Source organism: Vicia villosa, linkage group LG5, assembly GCF_029867415.1.
Source record: "Vicia villosa cultivar HV-30 ecotype Madison, WI linkage group LG5, Vvil1.0, whole genome shotgun sequence".
Lineage (NCBI taxonomy): Eukaryota > Viridiplantae > Streptophyta > Magnoliopsida > Fabales > Fabaceae > Vicia > Vicia villosa.
Window position 1 is genome coordinate 162,022,645 of NC_081184.1, and position 27,080 is coordinate 162,049,724.

The 27,080-nt window shown below is 35.8% G+C and overlaps 1 protein-coding gene and 1 pseudogene across 1 annotated transcript; one reads left to right on the plus strand and one right to left on the minus strand.

Moving 5' to 3' along the window:
• Positions 1-555: 555 nt before the first annotated feature.
• On the minus strand, positions 556-3,904 carry LOC131605894 (uncharacterized; annotated as a pseudogene).
• Positions 3,905-19,902: 15,998 nt separating this feature from the next.
• LOC131608019 (bidirectional sugar transporter SWEET13-like) lies at positions 19,903-21,984 on the plus strand. The gene is made up of 6 exons (XM_058879962.1): positions 19,903-20,091; positions 20,351-20,387; positions 20,482-20,695; positions 20,787-20,948; positions 21,055-21,174; positions 21,514-21,984. The coding sequence occupies exons 1-6, from the start codon at positions 20,046-20,048 to the stop codon at positions 21,703-21,705; spliced, it is 771 nt and encodes a 256-aa protein (XP_058735945.1). The 5' UTR covers positions 19,903-20,045; the 3' UTR covers positions 21,706-21,984.
• The last annotated feature ends 5,096 nt before the right edge of the window (positions 21,985-27,080 follow it).

A 27,080-nucleotide genomic window follows, 5' to 3' on the forward strand; every position in this document is an offset into this window, starting at 1 on the left:
AGTGCCCCAATCTTAACTTCTTTCTTGTCTTTTTCAGAACCCAAATTAATCACTTCTATCGGTTCTTCGTGAGGTTGAATGGTCCTCTGTTCTCGTTCAAGCAAACGGGAGATCTCGTCAGGAATTTCTTCAATACCTTCTTCTTCAGCTTCGAACACAGGGAAATCAAAGTTGGGAGAGGGCATAGGGTCATAATTTTCAATGGGTTTATCATGGATTAATCTGCACATATGATTTATGCTTGATTTTAGAAACTGATGAATGCGAGAATTTTATGCAGATATTGAAAGTGATTATTTTCTCTCTTTTTTTTCTTTTTTTTTTTCAGGTTTTTTAGGTTACCATTTTCCAGAAAAGCGAAAAGTAAAAATAAAATATAGGAAACAAAATAACATTTTTATTGATGATATCAAAAATTTGAAACAAAGCCCGACACACATTCTCTTTTGCCTTGGGCAGAGCAAAAGGAGTTATTTTAATGAAGCCCTAACATAGCATATTCTTCCGCCTTGGGCAGAGCGGAAGGGTTTTCAAAATAAACAACAACAAAAGGCATTACTTAGAAATGTGAACCACTGACGGGACATCAACAACACTCCAATTCTGGCAAACTACTCCACGCACTACGAAGCTTGACGAATCCTCTTCAGAATCATTTTCAATAACAGCATCTACTTCAGGAGGTGTGGGATGATCAAAACCTCCACTGTGAAATATCTCTTGCATCGGGCGGGTAACAGTGTCTTGCTTACTATATCTTGCAGATGTAGGAGAAAAACCAAGACCTTCACGAAACTTGTTATCGGGCAGACTCAAAACTTGACCCCAACCCACAGCGGAACCATCTTGAACTACTTGGCGTGCATCTTTCAAAGAAGAGATAGATGTCCCATTCTTTCCAACATCCTTGCCAGCCACAGAAAGTGCTTGGAATTGAGTTCCAACAGCTTCACCAGCGTCAATGTAGGAAAATGACGAAAGATGACTGACCACTAATGCCTGCTCTCCATCCACTGTAACCAACTTTCCATTGCTTACGAACTTCAATTTCTGATGGAGTGTGGAGGTAACTGCCCCTGCCTCGTGGATCCATGGGCGGCCCAATAGGCAGCTATACGCAGCATGGATATCCATTACCTGGAATTTGATTTGAAAGGTATGCGGGCCGATCTTCATTGGAAGGTCCACTTCTCCAATAACACTCTTTCTTGACCCATCAAAAGCCTTGACAATAACCCCACTGTATCTCATTGGAGCACCTTGGTATGAAAGCCTAGATAAAGTGGATTTGGGCATAACGTTCAAAGACGAACCAGTGTCTACCAATACATTAGACAGAGCATCTGACTGGCAGTTCATTGAAATGTGCAACGCCAAGTTATGGTTTCTGCCTTCTCTAGGAAGCTCTTCATCACTGAAACTCAGATTATTGCATGCAGTTATATTTCCCACAATCCCACCAAATTGGTCGATCGTCACGTCATGGTCGACAAAGGCTTGATCCAGAATCCTCATCAAGGCTTCCCTATGCACAGGGGAATATGCCAGCAAAGAAAGCACGGAAATCTTAGAAGGAGTTTGCAATAGTTGATCGACAACCTTGTATTCGCTCTTCTTGATCAACTTCAGAATCTCATCATCACTTGTATCAGCGTTTGTCCCACTAGACTGCCCTTCAACAAAACTTGGTTCAACACCCACAACTGGATTTCTCACTGGCACTTGTTCACCAACTGGGATTTCAACCCTTTTCTGAGGCGATGGCGCAAACACGCGTCCACTTCTCGTCACTCTGCTCATACCAGCAATATTATCAACAGAAGGCACATTGGGTACTGGAACTTCTCTTCCCTCTTCGAGCATAGCGGCGTTGTATTTGTAGGGTATCGCTTTGTCTGAAGTGTAAGGAATCGGACCAGATGGATAAATCACCAAAGGAGAAACAGGGAAATTCTGGTTATCATAGATCATCTCCATGGGCTCAGGCATATTAAAATGAGGGGTCACAACATTGACATCATCCTCCTCATTTCTATCGTAAGTAATGGTTATGAGCCTTTGATCCAACAGCCTTTGCAAGTCTCTCCTCACGGCGAGACACCCACGTGGATTTCTGGAACAAATTGTACATGCGGCGTGGTCATGTTGAAAATAAGCAAGTCTGCATAGACTAGCATGCATCCTAACCAATGATCCTCTAATATAGCGAATGTCGAAAACTTGGTATCTCCCAGGGCATCCGTGTACCATATTCACAGAAGCTGCCCCATGTTGAGGCAAAGGATTAGCTTGAACATTTGGATTGACATCTTTGAAGGTCAGCATACCGCTTTTGACTAACTTCTGGACTTCCAACTTCAATGGGTAACATCTTTCCGTACTGTGACCAGGTGCACCTTGGTGGAAAGCACAAAAGCCATCGGCCTTGTACCACCATGGGATGTTTTCTGGGACAGGCGGAGGAGCCCTAGTCTGCACGAGATTCTTTTTTATGAGGGCAGGAAGCAACTCAGTATAAGTCATGGGTATGGGATCAAACTCGGTCCTTCTTTGTACTCTATTCTGCTGATTGTTATGTGGTTGACGAGTTTGCTGCTGTGGTTGTTGTTGCACATTTTGTTGAGGGAATTGGGGTTGGTAAGCTAAAGCCATTGGAGCTGAATTGGACACAGCTGCGACATGTTGTGACCGATAGCTGTTCCTTCTTCCAGGCATTCCGTATGAGACAGCACTAACTTCTTGTTCCTTCTTCTTGAAAACCCCCCCCCCCAAACTTTTTGACACCACTAGAACTTCCTTCCTTGGCTAATCTTCCTTCGCGGACACCTTCCTCAAGTCGCATTCCCATATTCACCATCTCAGTAAAGTCTGTTGGGGCACTTGCAACCATCCTCTCGTAATAAAACGAGCTAAGAGTCTTCAAGAAAACTTTTGTCATTTCTTTTTCCTCCATGGGGGGAGAAATTTGGGCGGCAACTTCACGCCATCTTTGTGCATATTCTTTGAAAGATTCTCTCTCTTTCTGTGCCATGGCACGAAGTTGATCTCTATCAGGAGCCATGTCAATATTATACTTGTATTGTCGGACAAACGCTTCTACAAGGTCATCAAAAGAACTGATATGGGAACTATCCAATCCCATGTACCATTTTAAAGCGGCACCAGTTAAGCTATCTTGAAAGTAATGGATCAACAATTTGTCATCATCAGTGTGAGTAGCCATCTTTCTACAGTACATAGTCAAATGACTCTGAGGACACGAATTCCCTTTATATTTCTCGAAATCAGGCACCTTGAATTTGGCCGGAATTCGTACGTTCGGCACAAGACACATATCATAAGCATTCTTTCCAAATGAATTTTTTCCTTTGAGTGCCTTGATCTCCTTTCGCATCTCTTGGAACTGATCTTGGAAATCACCATGGACTCCATTTCCTTCACTTGGGTCGGCATGGTAAATAGCTTCCTCAGTTTGTGGCACAGTGTGTACTAGAGTTGGGGTCATAGTCATTACAGGGGTAAATCTAGCAGCTCCAGGGATAGGCGGAGTAAAGACCATCGTGGGAATGGCTTGAGTGGCTCCAGGAACAAAATGAGTCCCATTCATCGTAGCGGTAGTTTGCATAGTTCCACTAGCGTGTTGATATCCTTCGGGTATGAAGTTGTGAGACATGCCCCATGGGAAACCATTGGTCGTTTGATGGAATGAATGACCAGTGTTTTGAGCCATGGAGATGGTAGTAGTAAGAATTTCTGACATCGCAGCGGTTTGTTCCCCAGTCTGAGCTTGAGTACTCTGAGCAGCCATCAAAGTCTCTACCAAAGCAGTTAATCTTTCTACCCCTGCGCGGAGAGTAGTCACTTCATCGCGAAGTTCATGATTTTCTTGCTCAAGGTCTTCCATTCTGCGTCTGGCGTTGGCGCGAGTCAAGTACTGGTGTCGATGAAACAGCTTGGGGACTTGAATACTTCTTCTGGAGACGGTAAAAGGCGGAAATGAACTTTTATTTTCAAAAAGAGAAATAAATGTATGAACGTGAATGCGTATGAATGGATGAGGATATAGAATGCGTTGATTATTTTATTTTCAGGGAATCGTATAAATTTGGAGAGTCGTTTTGGAGCATTTGAAAGCAAGTAAAGAAGCTTGAGAGTAAAAGTGAAACTACAAGTTCTCATTCATTCATTCATTTTGAAATAGAATACAATAATGACACCTCTTTTCTTTTTTTTGTGTGTCAGTACAATAATGATTACAATATAGAAAATAAATAAAAGCAAATCACACTCCTTCCAATGCTCTTTTCCTTTTAAGCTCCTTCACCTCTCTTCTGAATCTCTCTAACATGTCTTCACAGAATCTAACAAAGTCACGGACCGGATAAGGGATATCATCATCCTCCACAAACTTCATAGCATCGTGTGATTTCACTGGCATCTCTCTGATTAGCCCATTGCAGAATTCTACTAGGTTGGAGAACTTTCTGAAGTATTCCTCATATCCTATTTTCAGACGGTCAATATCAGCCTCTTTGGTGTGTATGATGTGTTCCAAACGTTGGAATTCTCCTTCCCATTCCAAACTTTGTTTCTTCAAGTCTTCATAAACCTCTGTCCACTGTCGTTCTCGCTCTTGACTGTCATTTAAAGCAGCACGGAGTTCTCTCCACTCATCATAATTGCCAGGAATCGCCCTTAGAGCTTCTTCTTTGAGACGACTTTCTTGAACTAACTGTGCTTTGGTGTTTCTGAGGGAGGCTTCAAGGTCTAAGATCCTAGCCTCAAGCTTTTCTCTTTCTTCCTTTTTTTGTTTGGTAGCTAAGTTCCACCAATGCTCCCATCTACGTGCCACTTTCTTTGCCTCTACTAACTCTTCATTGCGATTAGCTAATTCACAACTAGCACTTTCCAATCCTCCACCTATTACCTGTCTTTTGTGTTTTTCAACATCGGCCCTCTTCTTTTCTTTCTCGAGTTGCTCTTCTTTCTGCTTGAGATCCCACTTCAAATTATCTCTTTCTTCAGTGACTCGATGGAGAGCTATCCTCATATCCTCTTTCTCTTTTTCTAACTCTAGATTGGCGGCCTTGAGTTTATTGGCTTCCTCCATGGTGACGTGAGTAGGTTCTGTTGCTTGCGGTGGCACAGGTATTTCAATGCTATAAGGGAGTTTGATCTCTTGAACTCTCTCCATTATCCATTTGTAATAGGGTTCTTCAACCATGAGTGTTCTCTTCCCAAATTCTTTCCCTTTCCTATGAATTCGACTCCATGCTCTTTTTACTCTTTTCAACATACTTGGGTCACTAGCTCCCATATCTGTTATAATGAATTCTTTCAATAATCCTATTTCTGGCTCTTTCTTCATGGAATATCCGTGTTGTCTCAGAGCTACTTCAGGATTGTAATTGATGCAACCTCGAGAGCCTATTAATGGAACATTAGGGAAATCGCCACAATGGTGAATGAGACTGTCTATCGCCCAATCATGGGTGTACCAAAACACAGCATTTGCAGTGAGGGAAGCTAACTTTTGAGACCATTTGAGATTATCCAGTATTTCAATCCACGCATTCTGTCGAGGCATGTGTTCTTTGAGCCAAATGTAGAGCAAGGGAGCACAACAAAGAACTGTTCCTTTCTTCTTCTCATGTCTCATGCTGAGATGGTAATACACATCAGCTAAAAGAGTGGGGACCGCTGTTTTGGCCAAGAACACACCAACAGCAGGTAGATCTACGAAATCCTCTTCATTAGGGAAAAGGACAATTCCATAGATGAGCAATGCCAAGACAGCACTAAATGCTTCCCAACTCTCTGCCTTCTCCAAATCTCTAGCCTTATTTTCCAGGAATTTTCTTGTGAAGCCTTTGACTTCTCCTCTTGGTTTTAGGTGCGGTGCTACTTCATCTTCTTCAAGATATAATGCCTCAGCTATCTCTTTAGGATCTATCTTTTCACCTAACTTCACAAACGGATCATGATCTTTCACGTAATGGTTCAAGATCCTTTCATATTCTTCAATAGTTGGGGCTAATTGGAAATCTTGAAAGGTAAAGCATCTGAGAGGAGGATCATAGTACTGAGCCAAAGCAGTTAATGCCGCCATATCTACATCCACATCCAACAAGGGAAGTATTCTCCCATAAGTTACATTAAAACTCATTACCTTGAAAGGCGTTAGGCTTGTACTCAATTTTTGCAGACTGTCCACATTAGGTGCTCTGAACTTGAGAGGAAAGGTGTTTCTTCTTTCAGGAGCCATCTAGCTTTCAAATGCTCACAATTCAACTTAAATCTTTTAAATTCCCTGAAAGTAAAATCAAATACTAAGATGTTTGAATGCAATGCATGTTTATGCTTTATATACATTATTTGAGTTTCACATATCATGATTATTCGGCACAATATAGCTCACAATTTCTAAAGTTTTTCTTTGATACGGTTCTAAACACAGTTCTCAGAGTTGTGGGCCCCTTTCAAACTTTCGACCATCTAGCAAATAACTTGCCATCCAAATCTTATTTTTTAAACGGGGCCTATTCTGAGTGTGGTTTTCGCACTTATCCACGATAATAGTTACGTTACGCAAATTGGGTGCGAAACCACCATTTCCTAAAAGTCAATGGTTTAGGGTTTTTCTAAAGGTCCCCAGAGTCGGCGGTCCGAATTGAAAACATCATAGCCCAAGTAAATAACTTACTTAGTCACAGGCATTTCCTCAAAGGACCTACTCCAGTCGGGGTTTTAGTACCTCCCACTTGACACTACGTCAAGCGAGTTTAATACTAGACCACCATCTTATCTTACGTGTCACTCGAGCTCGGGTGTAGAGCCTTTTTTTTCTCACATGCGCCAATAATCAAGAGATTCCAACCAAAATAATGAGAAATCAAACAGAGATATAATAAAGACAATAAATAAGCAAGTAAATAAAGTTAGCAAATATCACAATAAAACTAAATTAGGGTTGACTCTCTTAGGTGTCCCCAGCAGAGTCGCCAGCTGTAGCGGCCGGCTAAAAATATTCGAGCGTTTGAACATTCGAAATATAACAGAGTCGCCACCAGATTTTTATTTATTCCAAAAGGAAAGGGAAAATAATGATAAAACCCACAAAGAAAGATAAAATAAATATGAAAACCAGATTAGGGTTCGGGAGTCGGTTAAGTAAGGGGAAGGTATTAGCACCCGTTACCTCCATCGTACTCGATGGGACCCATTTAGTTATTCTTGTGATTAATTGTTAGCGTGATATTTACTTGCGTTCTTATTATTATGAGAAAGAAACAAAATTAAAGTTTTTTATTATCGTGCTCGCCAAGACATTTGTATCTTGTGCCTACGTACTCCCTAGTGCAATGGGAAAGTCAGAGCAATCGTAGTTCGGGATTACGAAAACGGTTGATTGATTATAATGAACGATGTATAAGGTGATACGAACTAAGTTAAAGGGTCTTTAATGGAATCTAAGCATTCAAACAAAAGCTTAACGGCCATCGCCTAAATGCTTTAGAGCAACTTGTACAAGTACGTACAAACCCCTCTTGATTCATCCATTATAAACTCAATTCGATTTATTAGAGTTTTCTTTTATATGTAAAAACGAGTTGGAAAAAGAGTTTGATATTGACCAATATCTGTTTATGAAAAGAAAGTTCTAATGAGTTGAAATTGTTTAATTTTAGTATTTTGTTGAAAGATAAGACAAATCGAGTTTTAAGGCTTTTTATGGAGTCTAAGCATTCAAACAAAAGCTTAACGGCCATCGCCTAAATGCTTTAGAGCAACTTGTACAAGTACGTACAAACCCCTCTTGAGTCATCCATTATAAACCAAATTTAATTTGATTATCAAAAGTGTTTTGTAAAGAAAGGTGAGATAAATTGAATTTTAAGGATCTTTAATGGAATCTAAGCATTCAAACAAAAGCTTAACGACCATCGCCTAAATGCTTTAGAGCAACTTGTACAAGTACGTACAAACCCCTCTTGAGTCATCCATTATAAACCAAATTTAATTTGATTATCAAAAGTGTTTTGTAAAGAAAGGTGAGATAAATTGAATTTTAAGGATCTTTAATGGAATCTAAGCATTCAAACAAAAGCTTAACGGCCATCGCCTAAATGCTTTAGAGCAACTTGTACAAGTACGTACAAACCCCTCTTGATTCATCCATTATAGATCGAATTCGATTTGATTATTTTTAAAGAAAACCTTGGGATTTTAAAAATGGAAAAGGAGCGTTTTGTTTAAGAAAAGATTTTCGTTTAAGAAAAGACGCTTGGTGTTGACAAAGACGTTTATTATGACATTTTTAAAGTATAAGGATTGAGTATAAAGCGTAACGGAAAAGAAACTTGATGTTGATCAAGTGTTTGAAGTTATATAAAAAGTGATTGATTTTATCGCACGTGCATTTCATCTTAATTAGAAGAGAATGAAGCCTAAAGCGAATGGCAAGTAAAAAAACAATAATCAAACACAAGATCACACATACAAGAATATGACAAACAAATCGTGAAATAATTCTAGCAAGACTATTATAGAGATGAGAAATTTAAAGAAAATATTTTTGATCATTTGAAATGTTTTTTGAAAGGAATTTCTAAACATACATCTAAAAACATAATATTTTTGGTCTTTTTTAATGTGATACAAAAAAAAAAAAAAAAATATTAAATACCTTTTGTGCTTTTGTTTTATCATTTTCCAATAAATTACTTATTATAAAACTAAAAAGAAAATATGGGCCAGGGAGTTTACCTCTTGAGTTAGTGGTGTAAGGTCCAAAAAAAAAAAAAAAAACTTGCAATGAAGGAAAAAAAAAACTTAAAGAAGCTGGACCGGACCGGGTATGACCCGGATCCGCCCAGCACCACAGAGCTTGCCATCGGGTTAAGAAACCCTAGGAAATTAAAAGAGGAAAAACGGCCCCTCCCCTTTCACCCAGAAATCTCTCGTTCTCCCTCATCTTTCAATCGCAAAAACACAAAAAAAACACAAACAACAATAACAAGAAACCTGCAATCTCTCTCCTTGATTTCACGATCCATCACAACCGTCAGCAAATTCAAGACAAAGAAAATAAAGCAATGTTCAAAGAAACGTGTCCAGATCCCACATGAATGAGCAATCCCAGCGTTGATGTCAAATGGATGTTCGGATGTATGAGAAATCAAAGAGGGAACCTAAATCGATTCCGACTGATACGTTCAAACAAGCGGCACAAGGATTGTGTATGAGGATTCGGTACAAACGACATTGATTCCTCTTTACGACTATTCGGTCTCCCTTACAAATCAAATAAACTCAAACGTCTATGATTGTGCTAGGATCATCCCGACTGGTAAACTTAGATTCGAATTAGTATCGTTTAATTTATGTCTCTGAATCTTAACATTTGCACAAACTGATTATGGCTTTTGTAGGAAAAGCAAAATGAAGCGGTTTAAGGCAAATAGCAGTACAAAACAGAAGCATCATGAATAAAGATTGTGCAACATCACCTTAGCACCATGGAGTTCTAGCTAGCTAGCATCTCCTCAGGGCCTTTCATCAGTGAGCACAAAAAGATCTCAGCCATGGTATTTGGAAAGAATGACAACAAGAAATGCATAAGCAGACAATAACAATAAACAAGCAACTTTACATTACATTCAAATCTAATCTACTATGCTATTTGGTTTTTGTGTCTTCAGCAGAACAATAAGGTATTGCGGATAAAACTCGTATACCTTGTCTTTCTGGTTTGTTCAGTTTGCTGAATCCTCTTCCTCTAGCTCTGTATGTTTGGTCGAATGCAGGGGTTTAGGCTCAATCAGAAAAAAAAAAGTTTCAGTGTGAAACTCTATTGATTCATTCAGAGTGGAGAACCTTTGGTGAGGTGAGTGAAGAGTTTTTTTTTTTGAGTTTTTTCTTTTGTGGTGGCTGCCGATCTCCCCCCTTCTCAATGAAACAGTGGGTGATTATATAGTGTGTAGGTTTGGGAATATTTCTAGGGTTGGATAGAAAATATTGAGGTTTGGAATTTCTTTAGGAATGTTGCAGCATCCCTTTTTGTGTAGCAGTAAGTGTTTTTGCTATTCTCTTGCAATTTCTGATTCTGGCTGTAACATAGTGATAGCAGTAGCTGCCCTGTTTTGTTTTATGGACAGCAAGGTTTAGGACAGGCCATAAAATTGGGCCTTGTGAATTTATTTGAATAACAAAAATCTTGGCAGCTTTGTCTATTTTCTTAAACTCCTTTGCTACTTAAACCTTTGTTTATTATGAACTCACTTGAATGAATATTGACTTCACTATGCTTTTCCTCTTTTTTCCATATAGATGAGAACATGAAGAATGGTATGAAGAAAGGAACATTTGGGGCTTGAAACCATCGTGTGAACGGCTTGAGAAACTTGGGAAAATGAGGCTTGGAGGTGAAGCTTCGGTTGGGAGCTCTTTTGTAATTCAAGTGACAATTGTAACTTAAAGTGACAATTGTAACTTAAATTTCCATGCGAACATATACCTTAAAGTTTGTACAAAATTCTTGATTTGAGTAAGAATCTTTTCCTTAGAAATGATCCTTGTAGAATTGACTTAAAGTTTGTACAAAATTCTTGATTTGAATAAGAATCTTTTCCTTAGAAATGATCCTTGTAGAATTGATGAACTTTCGTGAACTTCACTTTAAAGAAAATTTGCAAACTTAAATGGAATTGAAGTCAATGATCTCATTCAAATGAACTTCTAAATCTCTTTTTCGCCAAAACCCACCAATGAATCTTCAAACCAAAAACTTCTTCTATGGACAATCTCATCATAAGAATCACCGTCTTTGAAAAAACGATTATGGCATGAATTAAAATTAGAAGTTAAGAACAATTTTAAGTCAAGAAAAATGACCTATAACAATTCAATAATTTCTTTTATCTTTTAAGCATAATTAGCTTTTGATCCTTGAAGATAACTTGTAGACAACGTCATTTATGATAGTGTGCAAAAAGAAACGTCTCAAAGTATTGAACATTGAAGGAGTTACGATCTTTGAAATCCAACTCGAGAATCGGTGAAACGTTCAAAACGTTGGTGAACCCTTGTTATGCAAAATGATGCAGATGGAACGTGGGATCTTAGGTCAAAATTTGGGGTATGACAGCAGTGTCTTGATTCCTTGAACTCCCCGTTCCTCACTCGTTACACTCAGCCGAATCCTCAATGAACGCCTCTTGATAAAAACCCCCAAGAACCACCCGTCGTGGAGGACAAAACCCGCAGATTTTATTCACCAACAAACCCCACAAACCTTCACCCACTAGGAATCTTCAATTCCGTTCCATGGACGTTATCGAACTCATCACTAACCCGCAACGCAAGAATGATTATGTGTAATTGTGTTGGAGATGATGAAGAACGAAGATGAGAAGCATTTGTGTATCTTTCAGTCGTTGGTGTTTGAATAATTACCCTTGCACAATATATATATGATTGCATAACAGTTAGAACCAAGAAAAACTGATTTTTGAACTTTCTTGATCAATTAGGTCGACCACTTGTAGTGCTTAGGTCGACCTAACAGAGCTTGCAGAATTTTGCTCCCAGTTAGGTCGACCTGTTGAAGGAGTAGGTCGACCAGAATCCTCTTCTGATGCATTCTGGAGACATTTTCACAGATTAGGTCGACCTAGTTGATGTGTAGGTCGACCTAACAGGCTGGTATGTAAAATTCATCAATTTAGGTCGACCTAAATGATGTGTGGGTCGACCTAGCTGGAGTATATGAATTTTTCTCCATTTTAGGTCGACCTGGGTTGATGGTAGGTCGACCTAGCTGCTGCTTTTCTGCATTCTTCTTGTTTTGCTTGTGTTGAGTCAACCTTTAAACATGTAAACATAATGGGTTGCCCTATGAGTGATCAATGCTTGCTTTTCTTTAAGTTTTCTGCTTCCGTCTTGTTGTTTGAATGCTTATTTGAGTTTGCCATGAATCAAAAACATCTTTGAGTGTAATCTTGTATTCACATACTCCCCCTTTTTGATGATGGCAAACCATTCGTCTAAGCTTTGGAAGTAAATGATAAAGACTCAACAGAGCTCCCCCGTACATCCAGCATCTATCTCTCAACAGGGCAATCTCTCAACAAAGCTCCCCCGTACATCCAGCATCTATCTCCCCCTTTGTCAACATCAAAAAGAGAAAACAAGAGAATAGAAGAGTAACAGGAGGACCATAGATAACAATGCTAGCATGTACAGTATAGTAGATAAAAGGTAGTTAATGATAGCATGAGACACATATGTGAGCAAGAGCAGTTTTTATGCATGAAGTCACTATAAGCATGTTAATTGATAGCATATTATAGTATCAATAATATTTTTGGAAGTGAACAACAAACATGTTACCACTTTCTCAATTGTAGGTATCTCGTCATCATTTCGTATAATGAAGTATATTCCTCTAGTCAATGTGGAGTGATGCTTGATTTGATGATGAACTACCTTCATACTGAGAGAGATGTTAGCTTGAGCATAATCAATATATATAAAGTAAAGGAATAAAATTAAGGAAACAAACGCATTTAGCTCAAAATTAGAGATATATAATATCCCTAATTCTCTATGAATGTTGAAGAACTGCTCCGTTGCAAGAGGTTTGGTGAAGATGTCAGCTAGTTGCTTCTTGCTCTTCAAGTTTATGGCACTTATGTTGTCGCACATGATAGGTATACGATCAAGCTTAATACCAAAGTCAAGAAGTTGTTGCTTGAGCCATAATATCTGCGCACAGCAGCTTCCGACAGCTACATATTTTTCCTCAGTAGTAGATAATGCAACCGATACTTGTTTCTTGCTATGCCAACTTATCAATGAATTTGAGAATAGATGACATGTTCCACTGGTGCTCTTTCTATCGGATTTGCAGCCAGCAAAATCTGAGTCGGAGAATCCTACCAAATAACACTCACTTCCCTTCGGATACCATAGGCCATATGTAGGAGTTCCACGTAGATGTCGCAGAATTCTTTTGACAACTTTTAAGTGAGATTCCTTTGGACAAGATTGATATCTTTCTCATCTTTGTCTAGGTTAGTATTTGTTGCCATAGGTGTGTCAATCTCTTTTGCTTCACTCATTCCAAATCTTTTGAGCAGCTCCGTACAGTATTTAGTTTGATTCACAAACGTTCCATGACTGAGTTGCTTGATTTGTAGGCCAAGGAAGAAATTTAGCTCACCCATGAGACTCATCTCAAATTCACTCTGCATAAGCTTAGAAAAATCTTTGACAAGTTTTGCATTAGTCGACCCAAATATAATGTCATCTACATAAATTTGGACTAAGAGAATATCCTCATCTTTTCTTTTAATAAAGAGAGTAGTGTCAACTTTACCTCTAGAGTACCCTTGACTAAGGAGAAATTTGCTCAAACGTTCATACCAAGCCCGAGGGGCTTGTTTAAGACCGTATAGAGCACGTTTCAGCTTATAGACATGAGTTGGATACATGTAATTCTCAAAGCCGGGTGGCTGAGCAACATAGACTTCTTCATTAATATAGCCATTTAGAAAGGCACTCTTAACATCCATTTGGAATAGTTTGAAGTCTTTAGAACAAGCATAAGCAAGTAAGAGGCGAATAGCTTCGAGACGTGCTACAGGAGCGTATGTCTCTTCATAATCAATACCTTCCTCTTGATTGTAACCTTGGGCAACTAATCTAGCTTTGTTTCTAGTAATAACACCGTTTTCATCAAGTTTGTTACGAAAAACCCATCTAGTGCCTATTACTTGATGATCTCCCGGATGAGGGACTAAGTCCCAAACATCATTCCGTTTAAATTGGTTTAATTCTTCTTGCATGGCCATTAGCCAATGCTCATCAAGTAATGCATCCTTAGCGTTTTTCGGCTCAACTTGTGAAACAAAAGCAAAATGATGACAGAAGTTACTTATCTTTGAGCGTGTTGTAACGCCCTTTGAGATGTCCCCTATTATATTGTCAATTGGATGGTCTTTCACCTTTGTCCAGGCCTTGGGAAGTTCTTCATTGTTTGAGATGCTTTCTTTTTCATTTTCATTGTGAGACTCATCTTTCTCTCTCTCAGCATCTTTCTTTACAATACTTTCATCCTCATCTTCCTTATCCTTGACAATGTCTTCAGTGGATGGACCTGCATCATTAAATGAAAGACCTTTCTCGACATATTTTGCATAAGATTCATCAAAAGAAACGTGTACTGACTCTTCTACTATAAGTAATCTCTTATTATATATTCGATATGCTTTGCTAGATTGTGAGTAACCAAGGAATATGCCCTCATCAGCTTTAGCATGTAGATGTTGTTTACTCTTAAGCCCTTAAACATAATGTCTCTTTTCTTAGTATGTTCTATTGTGCAGCCAGAATTTGTAAACATTACTTTAAAATCTTTGTCACACAATTGACTTATACTTAAAAGATTATGTTTAAGACCTTCTACTAGCAGCACATCAGTTATAGTAGTGGTAGAAGGGTTACCTACACTTCCTTTACCAAGTATGGCTCCCCGATTGTTATCTCCATAGGTGACATACCCCTTTTTCTTTGCTTGAAGCTCAACGAAAAGAGATAGGTCTCCAGTCATGTGTCTTGAACATCCCTATCAAGGAACCACAACCTTTCGGCAATGTCAAGACACTTTTCCTGCAAGATTAATTTAAAGAGGGAGGTCCCCAATTTTCATTGGGTCCTTGGTAGTGAGTACACAATTTGTTTCACTTAGGCAACCATTGAAATACTCCTTTAGGAACTAAAATTCTCCTAAATTTGCATTTTTCAATGGTATGTCCCTTTTTGCAACAATAATGACAGGTAATATGATGAGAATATGGAGTTTTGCTAGTTGATACTTTTGGTACAAAAGTGTATTTACTATATAAAGGAGTATACGATCTTTTGCCTTTGTCGGAATGTTTTGCTCCATTTTTCTTTAGATATTTGTTGTATCTTCGCACAAACAGTCCCATTTCCTCATCATCGGAGTCTTCGTCATCACTTGTGTCACTATCCTTTGGCTCTCGTTTTGAGGTCTTGGAGCTCGAAGCTTTTAGAGCTATTGACTTCTTCTCTACCTCTTTCTCCATGTTCTTTTCTTTCTTTGTCCTTTTCTCATGCATGTCAAGGCATTTAAGGTGTTGTTCATGTTCCTCTAGTTTACCAAATAGAGTTGTGATGTCTAAAGTGTTTAGATCATTTGCTTCCTTTATTGCTGTAACTTGGGTTGCCATTCCCTGTTCAAACATATTAAGATTTTGTTAGTAGCAACTGCATTGGAAACAGGTCTATCAAGAGAATTTAACCGATTTTTCAGATGAACGAATCTCTTCTGCATGTTTTCGATGGATTCACCATCTTCCATGTGGAAGAGTTCGAACTCTTGAGTTAGCGTATTGATCCTAGCTAGTTTGACATCATCCGTTCCCTCGTGGGCAACTTGCAATGTGTCCCACATAGCTTTAGCTGATCTACAATGGGAAACGCGATAGTATTCATCAACTCCTAGAGCTGAGATTAGAATGTTTCTCGCTTTCCAATCGTATGCATATTTCTTTTCATCTTCAGCATTCCAAGTATCTTCTGGTTTTGGAACAACTGCACCAGCTGCATTTGTCATGGTGATCTGGAATGGACCATTGACAATAGCTGTCCAGATGTTCCTATCAATTGCATTGATATGGACACACATACAATCCTTCCAATAGCCGTAGTTTTCGCCGTTGAAAACTGGAGCTCTATTATGAGCCCCTTTAGGTCCGGAAGCCATCTTTCCAATAAGTGTTTCACGTAGCACGGAATAAACCAGAGCTCTGATACCACTTGTTAGACGCTGGCCTAAGGATCTAGAAGGGGGGTGAATAGATCCAACACAGTTTTTCCGGGATTTTTACAGACTATAGCGAAAGCGGTTCTGAATCGACTTGCGTCTATTCCGGACCGCTATTGCAAAGGGTTATATGTGTTACAAAACCACAAGATATTCGAAATTCCGGATAAGGAGATATGCTATCGAATCAATACGTGTCACAACTGAATATCAATTAACTTCTAGATTGACAAACTTTGATTTACAATGCAGTAAGGTGAATTAAGCAAATAGACAAACACTTGGTGACAATATTCAAATTGATGCTAATTCAAGATGTGGTGAATTGTGATGTTTATGCAGAACTTTTAATTCACAATTTTAACACTTGAATCATTGATCAATTTAGCAATTATACCAATTATGAACAGAATGTAAATGAAAAAGTAAAAGCGACAAGAACACGATATTTGTTTAGGCAGTTCGTCGATCGTCCTCGCTACGACTACGTCTGCCCCCAATTCCAAATTGAAATTGGGTAATCTTTCATTAATGTTGAAAGTAGTATATACAAAGAAGATAACAAAGCGATAAACGATAAACCAATTATGTCGATCCTTTGAATCTTCTTCCCCCTTAATCTTGAACAAGATCAAGGTTATCCAAGAGCTTCACTTTGATTCCCTTCTGCAGTGTCTTGATTCCTTGAACTCCCCGTTCCTCAATCGTTACACTCAGCCGAATCCTCAATGAACACCTCTTGATAAAAACCCCCAAGAACCACCCGTCGTGGAGGACAAAACCCGCAGATTTTATTCACCAACAAACCCCACAAACCTTCACCCACTAGGAATCTTCAATTCCGTTCCATGGACGTTATCGAACTCATCACTAACCCGCAACGCAAGAATGATTATGTGTAATTGTGTTGGAGATGATGAAGAACGAAGATGAGAAGCATTTGTGTATCTTTCAGTCGTTGGTGTTTGAATAATTACCCTTGCACAATATATATATATATGATTGCATAACAGTTAGAACCAAGAAAAACTGATTTTTGAACTTTCTTGATCAATTAGGTCGACCACTTGTAGTGCTTAGGTCGACCTAACAGAGCTTGCAGAATTTTGCTCCCAGTTAGGTCGACCTGTTGAAGGAGTAGGTCGACCAGAATCCTCTTCTGATGCATTCTGGAGACATTTTCACAGATTAGGTCGACCTAGTTGATGTGTAGGTCGACCTAACAGGCTGGTATGTAAAATTCATCAATTTAGGTCGACCTAAATGATGTGTGGGTCGACCTAGCAGGAGTATATGAATTTTTCTCCATTTTAGGTCGACCTGGGTTGATGGTAGGTCGACCTAGCTGCTGCTTTTCTGCATTCTTCTTGTTTTGCTTGTGTTGAGTCAACCTTTAAACATGTAAACATAATGGGTTGCCCTATGAGTGATCAATGCTTGCTTTTCTTTAAGTTTTCTGCTTCCGTCTTGTTGTTTGAATGCTTATTTGAGTTTGCCATGAATCAAAAACATCTTTGAGTGTAATCTTGTATTCACAGGGCGAGCCTAGTTCCTCAAGCTATTAAGAGTAGGTTACTATTGGCCCTCATTAATGAGAGACAACATAAATTTCATCAAGAAGTGTGACAAATACCATAGGTATATATGCCAATCTACACTATGCACCAGCCAAGCTCCTCCATTTTATATTAACACCTTGACTACTTTATCATTGGGGCATTGACACCACTACAAAACACAGATCTAACGTCACACGTGAAATGAAGGGCATTATGAAAAGTTACCCCTTAAACCTTTGGTTATTAAATAGTTAAGGGGTAAAGTTATCTCAAATGGGTTTGATTCCCAAACTTTGCATTTTTATTATTTACAAAACTAGAGCGCGTCCAATATTAACTTTCGGTGTTGTAGAGAACCTAGGTAATAACTCATTATTATTACATCGGTTTTAGGTAAAAACCGAGGGGATAAGTTTCTTTTTAGTATGTTCATATGCACTTGTATTATAGAGCCATATTTCGGAGACTCCTGAAATAGAAACATCGTACATTTTGCCAATTTCTCAATATGAAACATTGTACAACAAAAAAAGATATGATGTTTAAAAAGATTCCAGTGGGGATTTTATCTTTAAGGAGTTGGCAATAAAAACAACCACTTTAAATAGGGGTTCAACTACCCCAAAATATAGAGATGATCAAGTCCACTGTATTCGTGGTGGTAAGAACATGACTTCTTAATGATAAATATTATTTATAAATGAGGAGAAGGTAACTAATGCCCGAGTTTACAAAAAGTGAAACATGGGTACAAGAAGTACCAAGCCAAATCATTAATTATCCTAGAAAAGAGATAATCATATATATATATATATATATATATATATATATATATATATACTCCATCAAAGAGACGCTAAAGACTCTCGTACTACTATGAGCTAGTCACGTACCTTGGAACCAATTCCAATCAAGGAATATGTTATTATCCTCCACCTCATCCACAAATGTAGACTTATATGTAAAGACCGCATGATTATGGGATTTTTAAACCAACCAAGCTACTTCATAGAAAATCAATAAGAAACCCCCTCTTTTTCTAAGAACCTCACACAAGGATATAAACAACTCAAAAAGAGAATGAAGATCCTTAGGGAAGGACTAAACACAACCTTAATCATCTAAAAATTATATACCACAGGGAGGTTGTCTACTCACAAGAAACAAACAAATAAGAACAAAACTCAACCCTCACACATAGGACACCTCACACGCTCAACATCCACAATAACCTTACGCTCAAAAAGATTAATCCTTGTAGGGATTTTATTCAGCAAGAGCTTCACTAGATAAAGGAAGCTTGTAAGCAAGAGAAGAATAATTCAATGAAACTAAAAACACTCCATCTTTAGCATGACTTCACCACCACGGGTTAGGATCTTGAGAAGGAACCACATCTTAAATAAAAAGGAGAATATTATTGACCATCTCCTGCTCATACACAAAAAGAGACCTCCTCCATTCGAGGTCTCAGTGAAGCACCTCATTCATTAGGGTCCCAATCTCGACAACAAACTTGCCAAACTGGCTGGAAACACTATAAAACCTCGTAAACCTAACCCTATGAGGAGTATACCCCACCCAAGGGTCGTCCTAAAAAGGATGTTCGAAGATCATTATCTTCTCTCTTATGAACTCCCTCTACAAACCAATCACAATAATCATCTAATTTATAATCCAACAAAGACATATCTTTCCACCAAACGAAAGATGATCGAGAATAGAAGACTAAACTTAAGGGATTGAGTAACGTCCTTCCTTCCCACTAGAACCACCTAAATCCTATACCACAACCTTGCACCGCCTCACTTATGACAAATTAATTTATATCTTTATTTCAATTTATTTATTCTAAAGTAGAAGACACTAAACTAAAATAATCATTATTAATTATACTCAATCCATCTCACAAATTTATTTATATTTAGTGCCAAACACCTTCAAATAAATAAATTATATTGTAATAAAAAATATTTTTAAAAAAAGGGGTGTAAATGATGCCAAAATGGATATTGATGCAACAACCACGCCATTCTTAAGGTAAAAAAATACCTTATATGAGAGTTAGAGAAGTCATAAGAGCACCCTTACCCTTTGGAATAGGAATTAATCAATAAATGGGAAATACAAGTGTATTATCACACAGTATGAGTTGTAATCCTTTAAACCACTTAGTGGGTGACACATCAGAAAGAACCATGGTGGCCCCAACTAAATTTTTGTGTATGTATACTAGTAATAGCAATAGTTACTTGGTGAGAGGGGGTGTATATGTTGAAATGGTTAAAACCAAATAAGGTAAAAGATTGCAATAGGGTAAGAAAAGTATTTGGATAGTGTGTTAAAAGTGAGTAACGTTTGAGATCATGAATGAACAACTAGTGTATATACTTTTAAGTCCTCTAAAATTAAAGGCACATTTCACATTTTCTTTTGCCACTTGACCTTGCACAACTAGATTAAACTTTATGGCACTATAAATACACTCATATTATATGCATATCGACTCGTGGAATTTAGAGAGAGAAACAAAGAGATACCTTCAACTAAGGGTTTTCACTTTGAGAAAGAAAGAGAGTGACACTTATTCTTAAATATTCCAAAGTTTTCAATAGTTTTTTACTTAGATTCAAGAAATGGCCATGCATCGTGAAACTTGGGCTTTTGTCTTTGGCCTTCTAGGTATATACTATAGATATATCTATAGCTATAATCCATGCATATTCATCATACTTTTATTTTTCTCATTCTTCATTACTATAATTAATTATCCTTGTTGTAACTATGCATAGCAAAGTTGATATACTATTATTTTTTAGGGTTTAAATTTTTATTAACTATATATACATATATAGGTAACATGCAGATTGCATGGTGATATATCTTAATTTCTTCTCAACCCTAATATTAATTTTTTGTCTTTTTATTGTTGTTTTTATAGGCAACATCATTTCCTTTGCAGTGTTTCTTTCACCAGTGTAAGTAATCATTATTTTTGTTTTTTTGTATATTAATTAGTCAAAGCTTTGAAGTAACAATTTCTTAAACATATATATTATTTTTTTTGTGCAGGCCAACTTTTTACATAATCTTCAAGAAGAAATCTGCTGAGGGATTTCAGTCACTTCCTTATGTTGTTGCACTTTTCAGTGCAATGCTTTGGATTTACTATGCATTTGTGAAAAGAGAAGCTGCTCTTCTTCTCATCACCATTAACACTTTTGGAATTATTGTTGAATCAGCTTATCTCATAATCTTCCTGATTTATGCCTCAAAGAAATCTAGGGTATTTTTTTTAATAGTCCTCATACATAATTATCAAAAAAAACTTTACTATAAAATTTAAATTGTTATAATTGTTTTTTATTTTCTTATAGCTTTCTACCATAAAACTACTTCTCTTGCTGAATGTGTTTGGATTTGGAGCCATGCTTCTATCAACTCTCTACCTCGCAAAGGGAGCGAAACGTCTTGCTATTATCGGATGGATTTGTCTTGTTTTCAACATAAGTGTCTTTGCTGCACCTCTCTTCGTCATCGTAAGAATTCGAAGATATAAAATTATTTTAGCCTACAAAATATTTTTTTTGGTATATAATAATATTTTAGGGTATGGAATTAAATTTTGACGATTATTTCGTGCAGAGCAAAGTCATAAGGACAAGGAGCGTCGAATACATGCCATTTTTCTTGTCCTTCTTTTTAACCATCAATGCTGTTATGTGGTTCTTCTATGGCCTTCTCCTCAAGGATTACTATGTTGCTGTAAGTTTATCATTTTTAATTCAATTTTCCAAATTTGTTTTTTATTTTTGGAAAAAATTTCACTTTAACTTTATATTTGATAATGCTGAAATATACTTTTAGAAAAATATACTATATATTTTTGTGCTCCATTAATTTGGAGTTTCCATGAAAAGAAATATTTTGAGTGCTATCTGGACCCCCCTCCAACCTCAATAATTTAATTAGAAAACTTTACATATAGGAAAAGCTAAGTTATAAATTAATTGATTCTTTTCTTCTTTTGGATATATAAACAATTTTTTATTTATTAAATAAATTATGAGGATTTCATTAATGTTTGTACTTTGTATTATGCAGCTACCAAATACACTTGGATTTGTGTTTGGAATAATTCAGATGGTGATATATTTGATATATAGAAATGCAACACCAGTGCTTCAGGCACCATTGAAGGGTCAAGAACTGAGTGGTGGCCATATCATTGATGTTGTGAAGACTGGATCTGAGCACAATCCTGGAGGTGGAGGAGGTGCTGTTGGCAAATTCTGATTAAGGGATCCATGATCAAGAAAAATAAAAAATTGAAGAAAAAAAAACTTAACCTAAACTTTCAATTTCATATAATATTGTAAAATGCAAGAAGGGTGTTTAGTTTCTTGTATAAGTGTTTAGTTTCTATTATTATTATTATTATTAATTAATGTAAATGTGTGGTTTTAATTTGGTGTAATTGGTTATGGCCATGAAAGCAATTATATAACAATATTCCTAAGCTTTGGCCATATATTATAACTCTAATAAATAATTTCAAGTTCACTTTTCCTTGTATGATCAATGTTCAAGTATTAATGAAAATGAATTGTTTTAGTATTCTTTTTTTATCGTATAGTACTATACAATTATATAATTGATTGCTACATTTTTATAATTTAATTATTCATATATTCATGACAAATTATAACTACTACAATTAGTCTATGGTAGCTCGATTTGTGAAATAAGAAACTCGTTGAATCATCCAACTAATCAATACTTAAAATGAATTTTATGTAAGAAAAATGCAAAATTAAAAACAAAGATATTCTAAATTTTTTAAGAAATTTAAAATGCATTTTATATGGAGTGTTAGATATATTTTTATGGGCAACGCTAATGTTAAGAAATTTATAATTGTAAAACTTAGGTTAAGTATAAAATGTTTGTGTTTTAAAATTGTGCATTGATTTAATTAAAATTTTATAATAATTTTATTTTTATTTTTTCAACACAAATATTTTACTTATGATTTTTTTAATATGTATTCTTAGACCACTAGTTAGTATTACCATGTTTTTATTTATGTTCAAAAAATTGCAATTGAGCTCCTTTAAAATGCCCGACTCCATCTTTAAAGTCGAGCTAGCTAAGTCTAAATTCGTTTAAAAAAATAAGTATTTTTTTGAGAGGTCTATAATAAGAGTTTAAGTTCAAATATGAAAAATTTGAAAGAATTTTTTTAAAAAATCTTTGAAATTCTAAAACTCTTTAACTAATTATAATGAGGTGCTTACTAATGTATTTCTATTCTCACCGAAAAATTATATGTCAATTATGCTATAATGATCAAATCATGTATAGTTTAATGTTTAGGAAAAGCAAATCCATGATATGAATTATGTGAAGGGATGGGTTCACTTTGCTTTTTAATATGTCATATACAAGGGGACAGATAAGCCCTCCCTAAAAGTGCTTCAATTTAAAATCAATTAATGTTCATTTTGATAACGGCATCGTTCTAATTACAAGACAAAAATACCGGACACTAAACATGATTAAAGGATACTAATCTAATCTAGTCAAATTCCATTCCATCACAAAAGGGAAAGTGTTAAGATAATGCATGCAATACCAATAATTAGAAATTAATTAATATATACAACATTTGGATTAGAACGTAATTATTATTATACTATGAAGATATTGACTCTTAATAAAAATTTATTTACGAATATTTTCTCAAAATATCAACCATATGTGACATATAAACCAAAGTCAAAACAGAATAAAAGTTGTGAAACGTGAAAATTAATTGCTAAATGCCAAGGAACCCACATGTTTATTTGTCTTTTCTACTTTCTATTGCAATTTTTTATTATATTTAAAAGCACTTTTTCTTCATTTTCACTAGTGTCTCAACTACCAGGTACAATAGTTTGTTCTAACTGAAATAGTAACTGTTTCCGGATAGTGATTTGAGCTATTTTATTTTTATGACAGGTTGAGTAATTATTAGTTGTACATGCTTTATAAATTAATTAGGTGCATGTGCAAGAATCGTACATATATTATTTGTTTTAGGTATGATGTAAGAATATTAGGTTTCATAAATTTGGGAAACAATTTATTTTTACTTTTTAAATTGTGTTTGATAAAAATACTATTTAAAATAAAACATTGTGTTTTTTTAAAGATGGTTTTGGTTTCTTGGTTTTGTTTTTGGTTTCTATTTTAGTAGGGTTTTTTTCTGCATTTTTTGTGGTCAATTGTTTTCTTTGATCCTGTGTACTCTTGGTATTCTTGAAGCTATCTATAATTGTTTTTCCAAATTTGTTAATAATCTTTTCTACTAAAAAACAATTTTATGAGATCTTTAATATGGTCAAATTTCTGGAAAATTTTGCTTTTTTTTTTTTTTAATTTATAAATAATCATTTTCAATTAGTATTTTATTTCCTATTTATCACAATGATTATTTGTTAAAGGTGGTTTTGGATTTTTGGTTTTGTTTTCGTTTCTATTTAGTAGGTTTTTTTTTTCTGCATTTTTAGTGGTCAATTGTTTTCTTTGATCCTGTGTACTCTTGGTTATCTATAATATTTTTCCGAATTTGATAATAAGATTTTACTACTAAAAAACAATTTTATGAAATTTTTAATATGGTAAAATAGCTGGAAAAAATTGTTTCTGTTTTTTTTTTAAATAATCATTTTCAAATAGTATTTTATTTCCTCTTTATCCCAATGATTCATTATTTTAAAAATCTTATGCTTTTCCATTAGTAAGATAAAACAAATACATTTTATTTAAAAAATATAAAATAGAAACTCTATTATTGTAGATATTTTGAATTAATATTAGTAAAATTGAATAATTCTTCAGGTAGATAGATATTTTGTTTCAAATGAAATGAACCCCACCATTTCCACCATTAAAATAAAACCCACCACTTAGTGTTTTGTGGTAACCAAAATTGCATATAGACACAACGTACGTCTCAAAATAAAAGGTCCTTAATATATAGAAAGAGCAAAAAGACGACAAAAGTTAGCTAAGATTTGCGTATATTTTATTATATAATTTACTTTTCTTTTTATCAACTCTTCCATAGAGAGAAAAAGCTTAATGAACCTTTTATGTATGTGTTGTTAATTCATTTTGTGCCTTTTAATCAAATTATTTATGAATGATTTGTTTTAAATGGTTCAAAATATTTTGGAAGATAATAATAATAATATTAATAAGGAGAATTAATAAAGGAAAAGGGTAGGCAGAGGAAAATGCACTAACTAAAAAACGTGATATTACGAAAGAATGGGCCAGCGCATTATAGGATTGATGAGTATGAGTGTGAAGATAAGCATTTGAAGGCTTTACGCAAATAAGTGAGCCAAATTGTTGTTCTAAAAGTTGGCTATACATGATTGTGTTGAAAGATAACAACATGTTGCCATGCATGCACAATACTTGGTTGGCTTGTTTCCATGTTAATTCAATCCTACAATGGATGTGCCACCATGCATATAGCTAGGTAGATAAGGGCTGATGCAATACACCACTTCTTTTAGGGTGTTGTACCTTTAAAAATTCTCTATGCTAGATTAATTATTTAATACATTATTTGAAGAATTTGGATATTATTGATTTGGATTGTACCATGATATGGATGAGTCATCATAAGTTGGATTATTCTTCTGATGTTAATTATTACAAATATTTTTCTTATTTTAGAAATTATTTGTTGGTGATGGGAGTTGATATATAGCAGGCCTTTTCGGGTAATTTAGAATTTGACTAGAGTTTAGAAGAGTTAGAAACCTTTCAATTAAGGTGGTGATTTTTTTAATAATTTTTAAGATAGACTGCTGACTATGCAATATTTTATTAGACTTTGTATTATGTCTGGTGATAATCGAATTGCGTGTGAGATTTGCTTAGGGAAGGTTAAGTTTGTGGATCATTTGTTTGTTTAGTGTGAAGTTGTCTCGTTGATTTGGTATAAGGTGCTTATGTATGTGGAGATGCCTTTATCCCTTCCTCGTTCGATCCTAAGGTTTCTAGAGGTTTTTCAAGGGTTAGGTCAAGAAAAGAAGTCTTATACATATTTGCTTTTGATTTGACATTCAGTGGTCAGGATTATTTGGAAATTGTGCGATAAAATTATTTTTTGTCAGGAGAGTTTGTCGATTAGTCACTAGGTTAATTTGATAATTGGTCTGACTTGGAAGTTGGACATTTCTCATGCTCCAGTTTATGCTCTGTACTTGATTTATTATGTGTGTGACCCACTCGAGACGCTTCAAGTTTAGGTGAGTACACCTGCCCCCTCTCATGTTCTTGCAGATGGTCGAGTTATCTTCGTTCACACTATGCCAAATAAGACCATAGGCAGCAATTTTAAGCGTTGTCTATTCTAGCGCCGTTATAGGTATAGACATCACTTTTTTTAATGTAAAAGCGCTGACTTAAATGCACTTTACGCAACGCTTTTTGTTAAAATGTTGGCTTAAGTGAACTTTAGGCAGCGCTTCCTTCTAAAAGCGATGGCTTAATTGCCTTTAGGCAGCGCTTCCTATTAAAAGCGATGACTTAAGTGCACTTCAGGTATCGCTTTTTGTTAAAAGTGCTGACTTTAATGCACTTTAGGAAGTGTTTATGTTAAAAGTGTTAGCTTAAGTGAACTTTAGGTAACACTTTATGTTAGAAGCGCTAGCTTAGGTTCACTTTAGGCAACGTTTTCTATTAAAAGTGATGGCTTAAGTGTATTTTTGGCGGTGCTTTATGTAAAAGAGATGGCTTAAGTTCACTTTACATCACAACAAATAACACTTTTTATGACGAAGCTTCACCACGTACAATAAAAAACGGGGGTACATGTGACCGGAGCGCCTTGTTTTATTTAAAAAATAATAATAAGTCAGTTACCTCGAATTTAAATAAAATTGACTTAAATATATGCTCAGGGTTTGAGGATCGATTTTCAGCTCCTTTTATTTAATGTTTAATATGGAACCAAAAAGGCGCCTTTATTTTTTTAGATTTTACGACGAATATGTTACCTCGGTTTTCTATAAAACGGAGATAAAAACTCCCTATTTTATATTTTTTCTGCAACAAATGCAGTTTTATTTTTTTGTTAGAAAATGGCCCAACCACATCCGAACCAAATATGATTTTTTGCGGTTTCGGTTCGGTTCGGTTTTACGATTTTCTATTAGGCCGGTTTAATTTTGAACACCCCTACTTACAGAGTAACAACTTGAATCCCTCTCATGCATCAGACAATGACCTAGACTCGTCATGGACACAGTTGGAAGTTACAGCTTTTCTTTCGACTAATCGAGCATTTGAGTAATACCTCTATAAAAATTTGTCTTCCAATTCTTTCTAGGTTTTAATGGTACTATTTAGAATGCATTACAATCAATCCTTAGTGCGGCCTATTAAATAAAAACCAAACAAACATAATTTTACATGATCGTCAGCAGCCTCATTTGACTTGCACATCGAGCATGTCTCGTAGAATTTAGATTTGGTGTCAAATTAAACTTTGACACATTGGTGTCATTTGAACATATATATATATATATATATATATATATATATATATATATATATATATATATATATATATATATATATATATATATATATATATATATATATAT

Coding starts and splice junctions, on each gene's coding strand:
- LOC131608019 (XM_058879962.1), top strand. CDS start 20,046: ATGGCCATGCATCGTGAAACTTGGGCTTTTGTCTTTGGCCTTCTAG. Junction 20,696..20,786: donor ATGCCTCAAAGAAATCTAGG/GTATTTTTTTTA, acceptor ATTTTCTTATAG/CTTTCTACCATAAAACTACT. Junction 21,175..21,513: donor TCAAGGATTACTATGTTGCT/GTAAGTTTATCA, acceptor TGTATTATGCAG/CTACCAAATACACTTGGATT.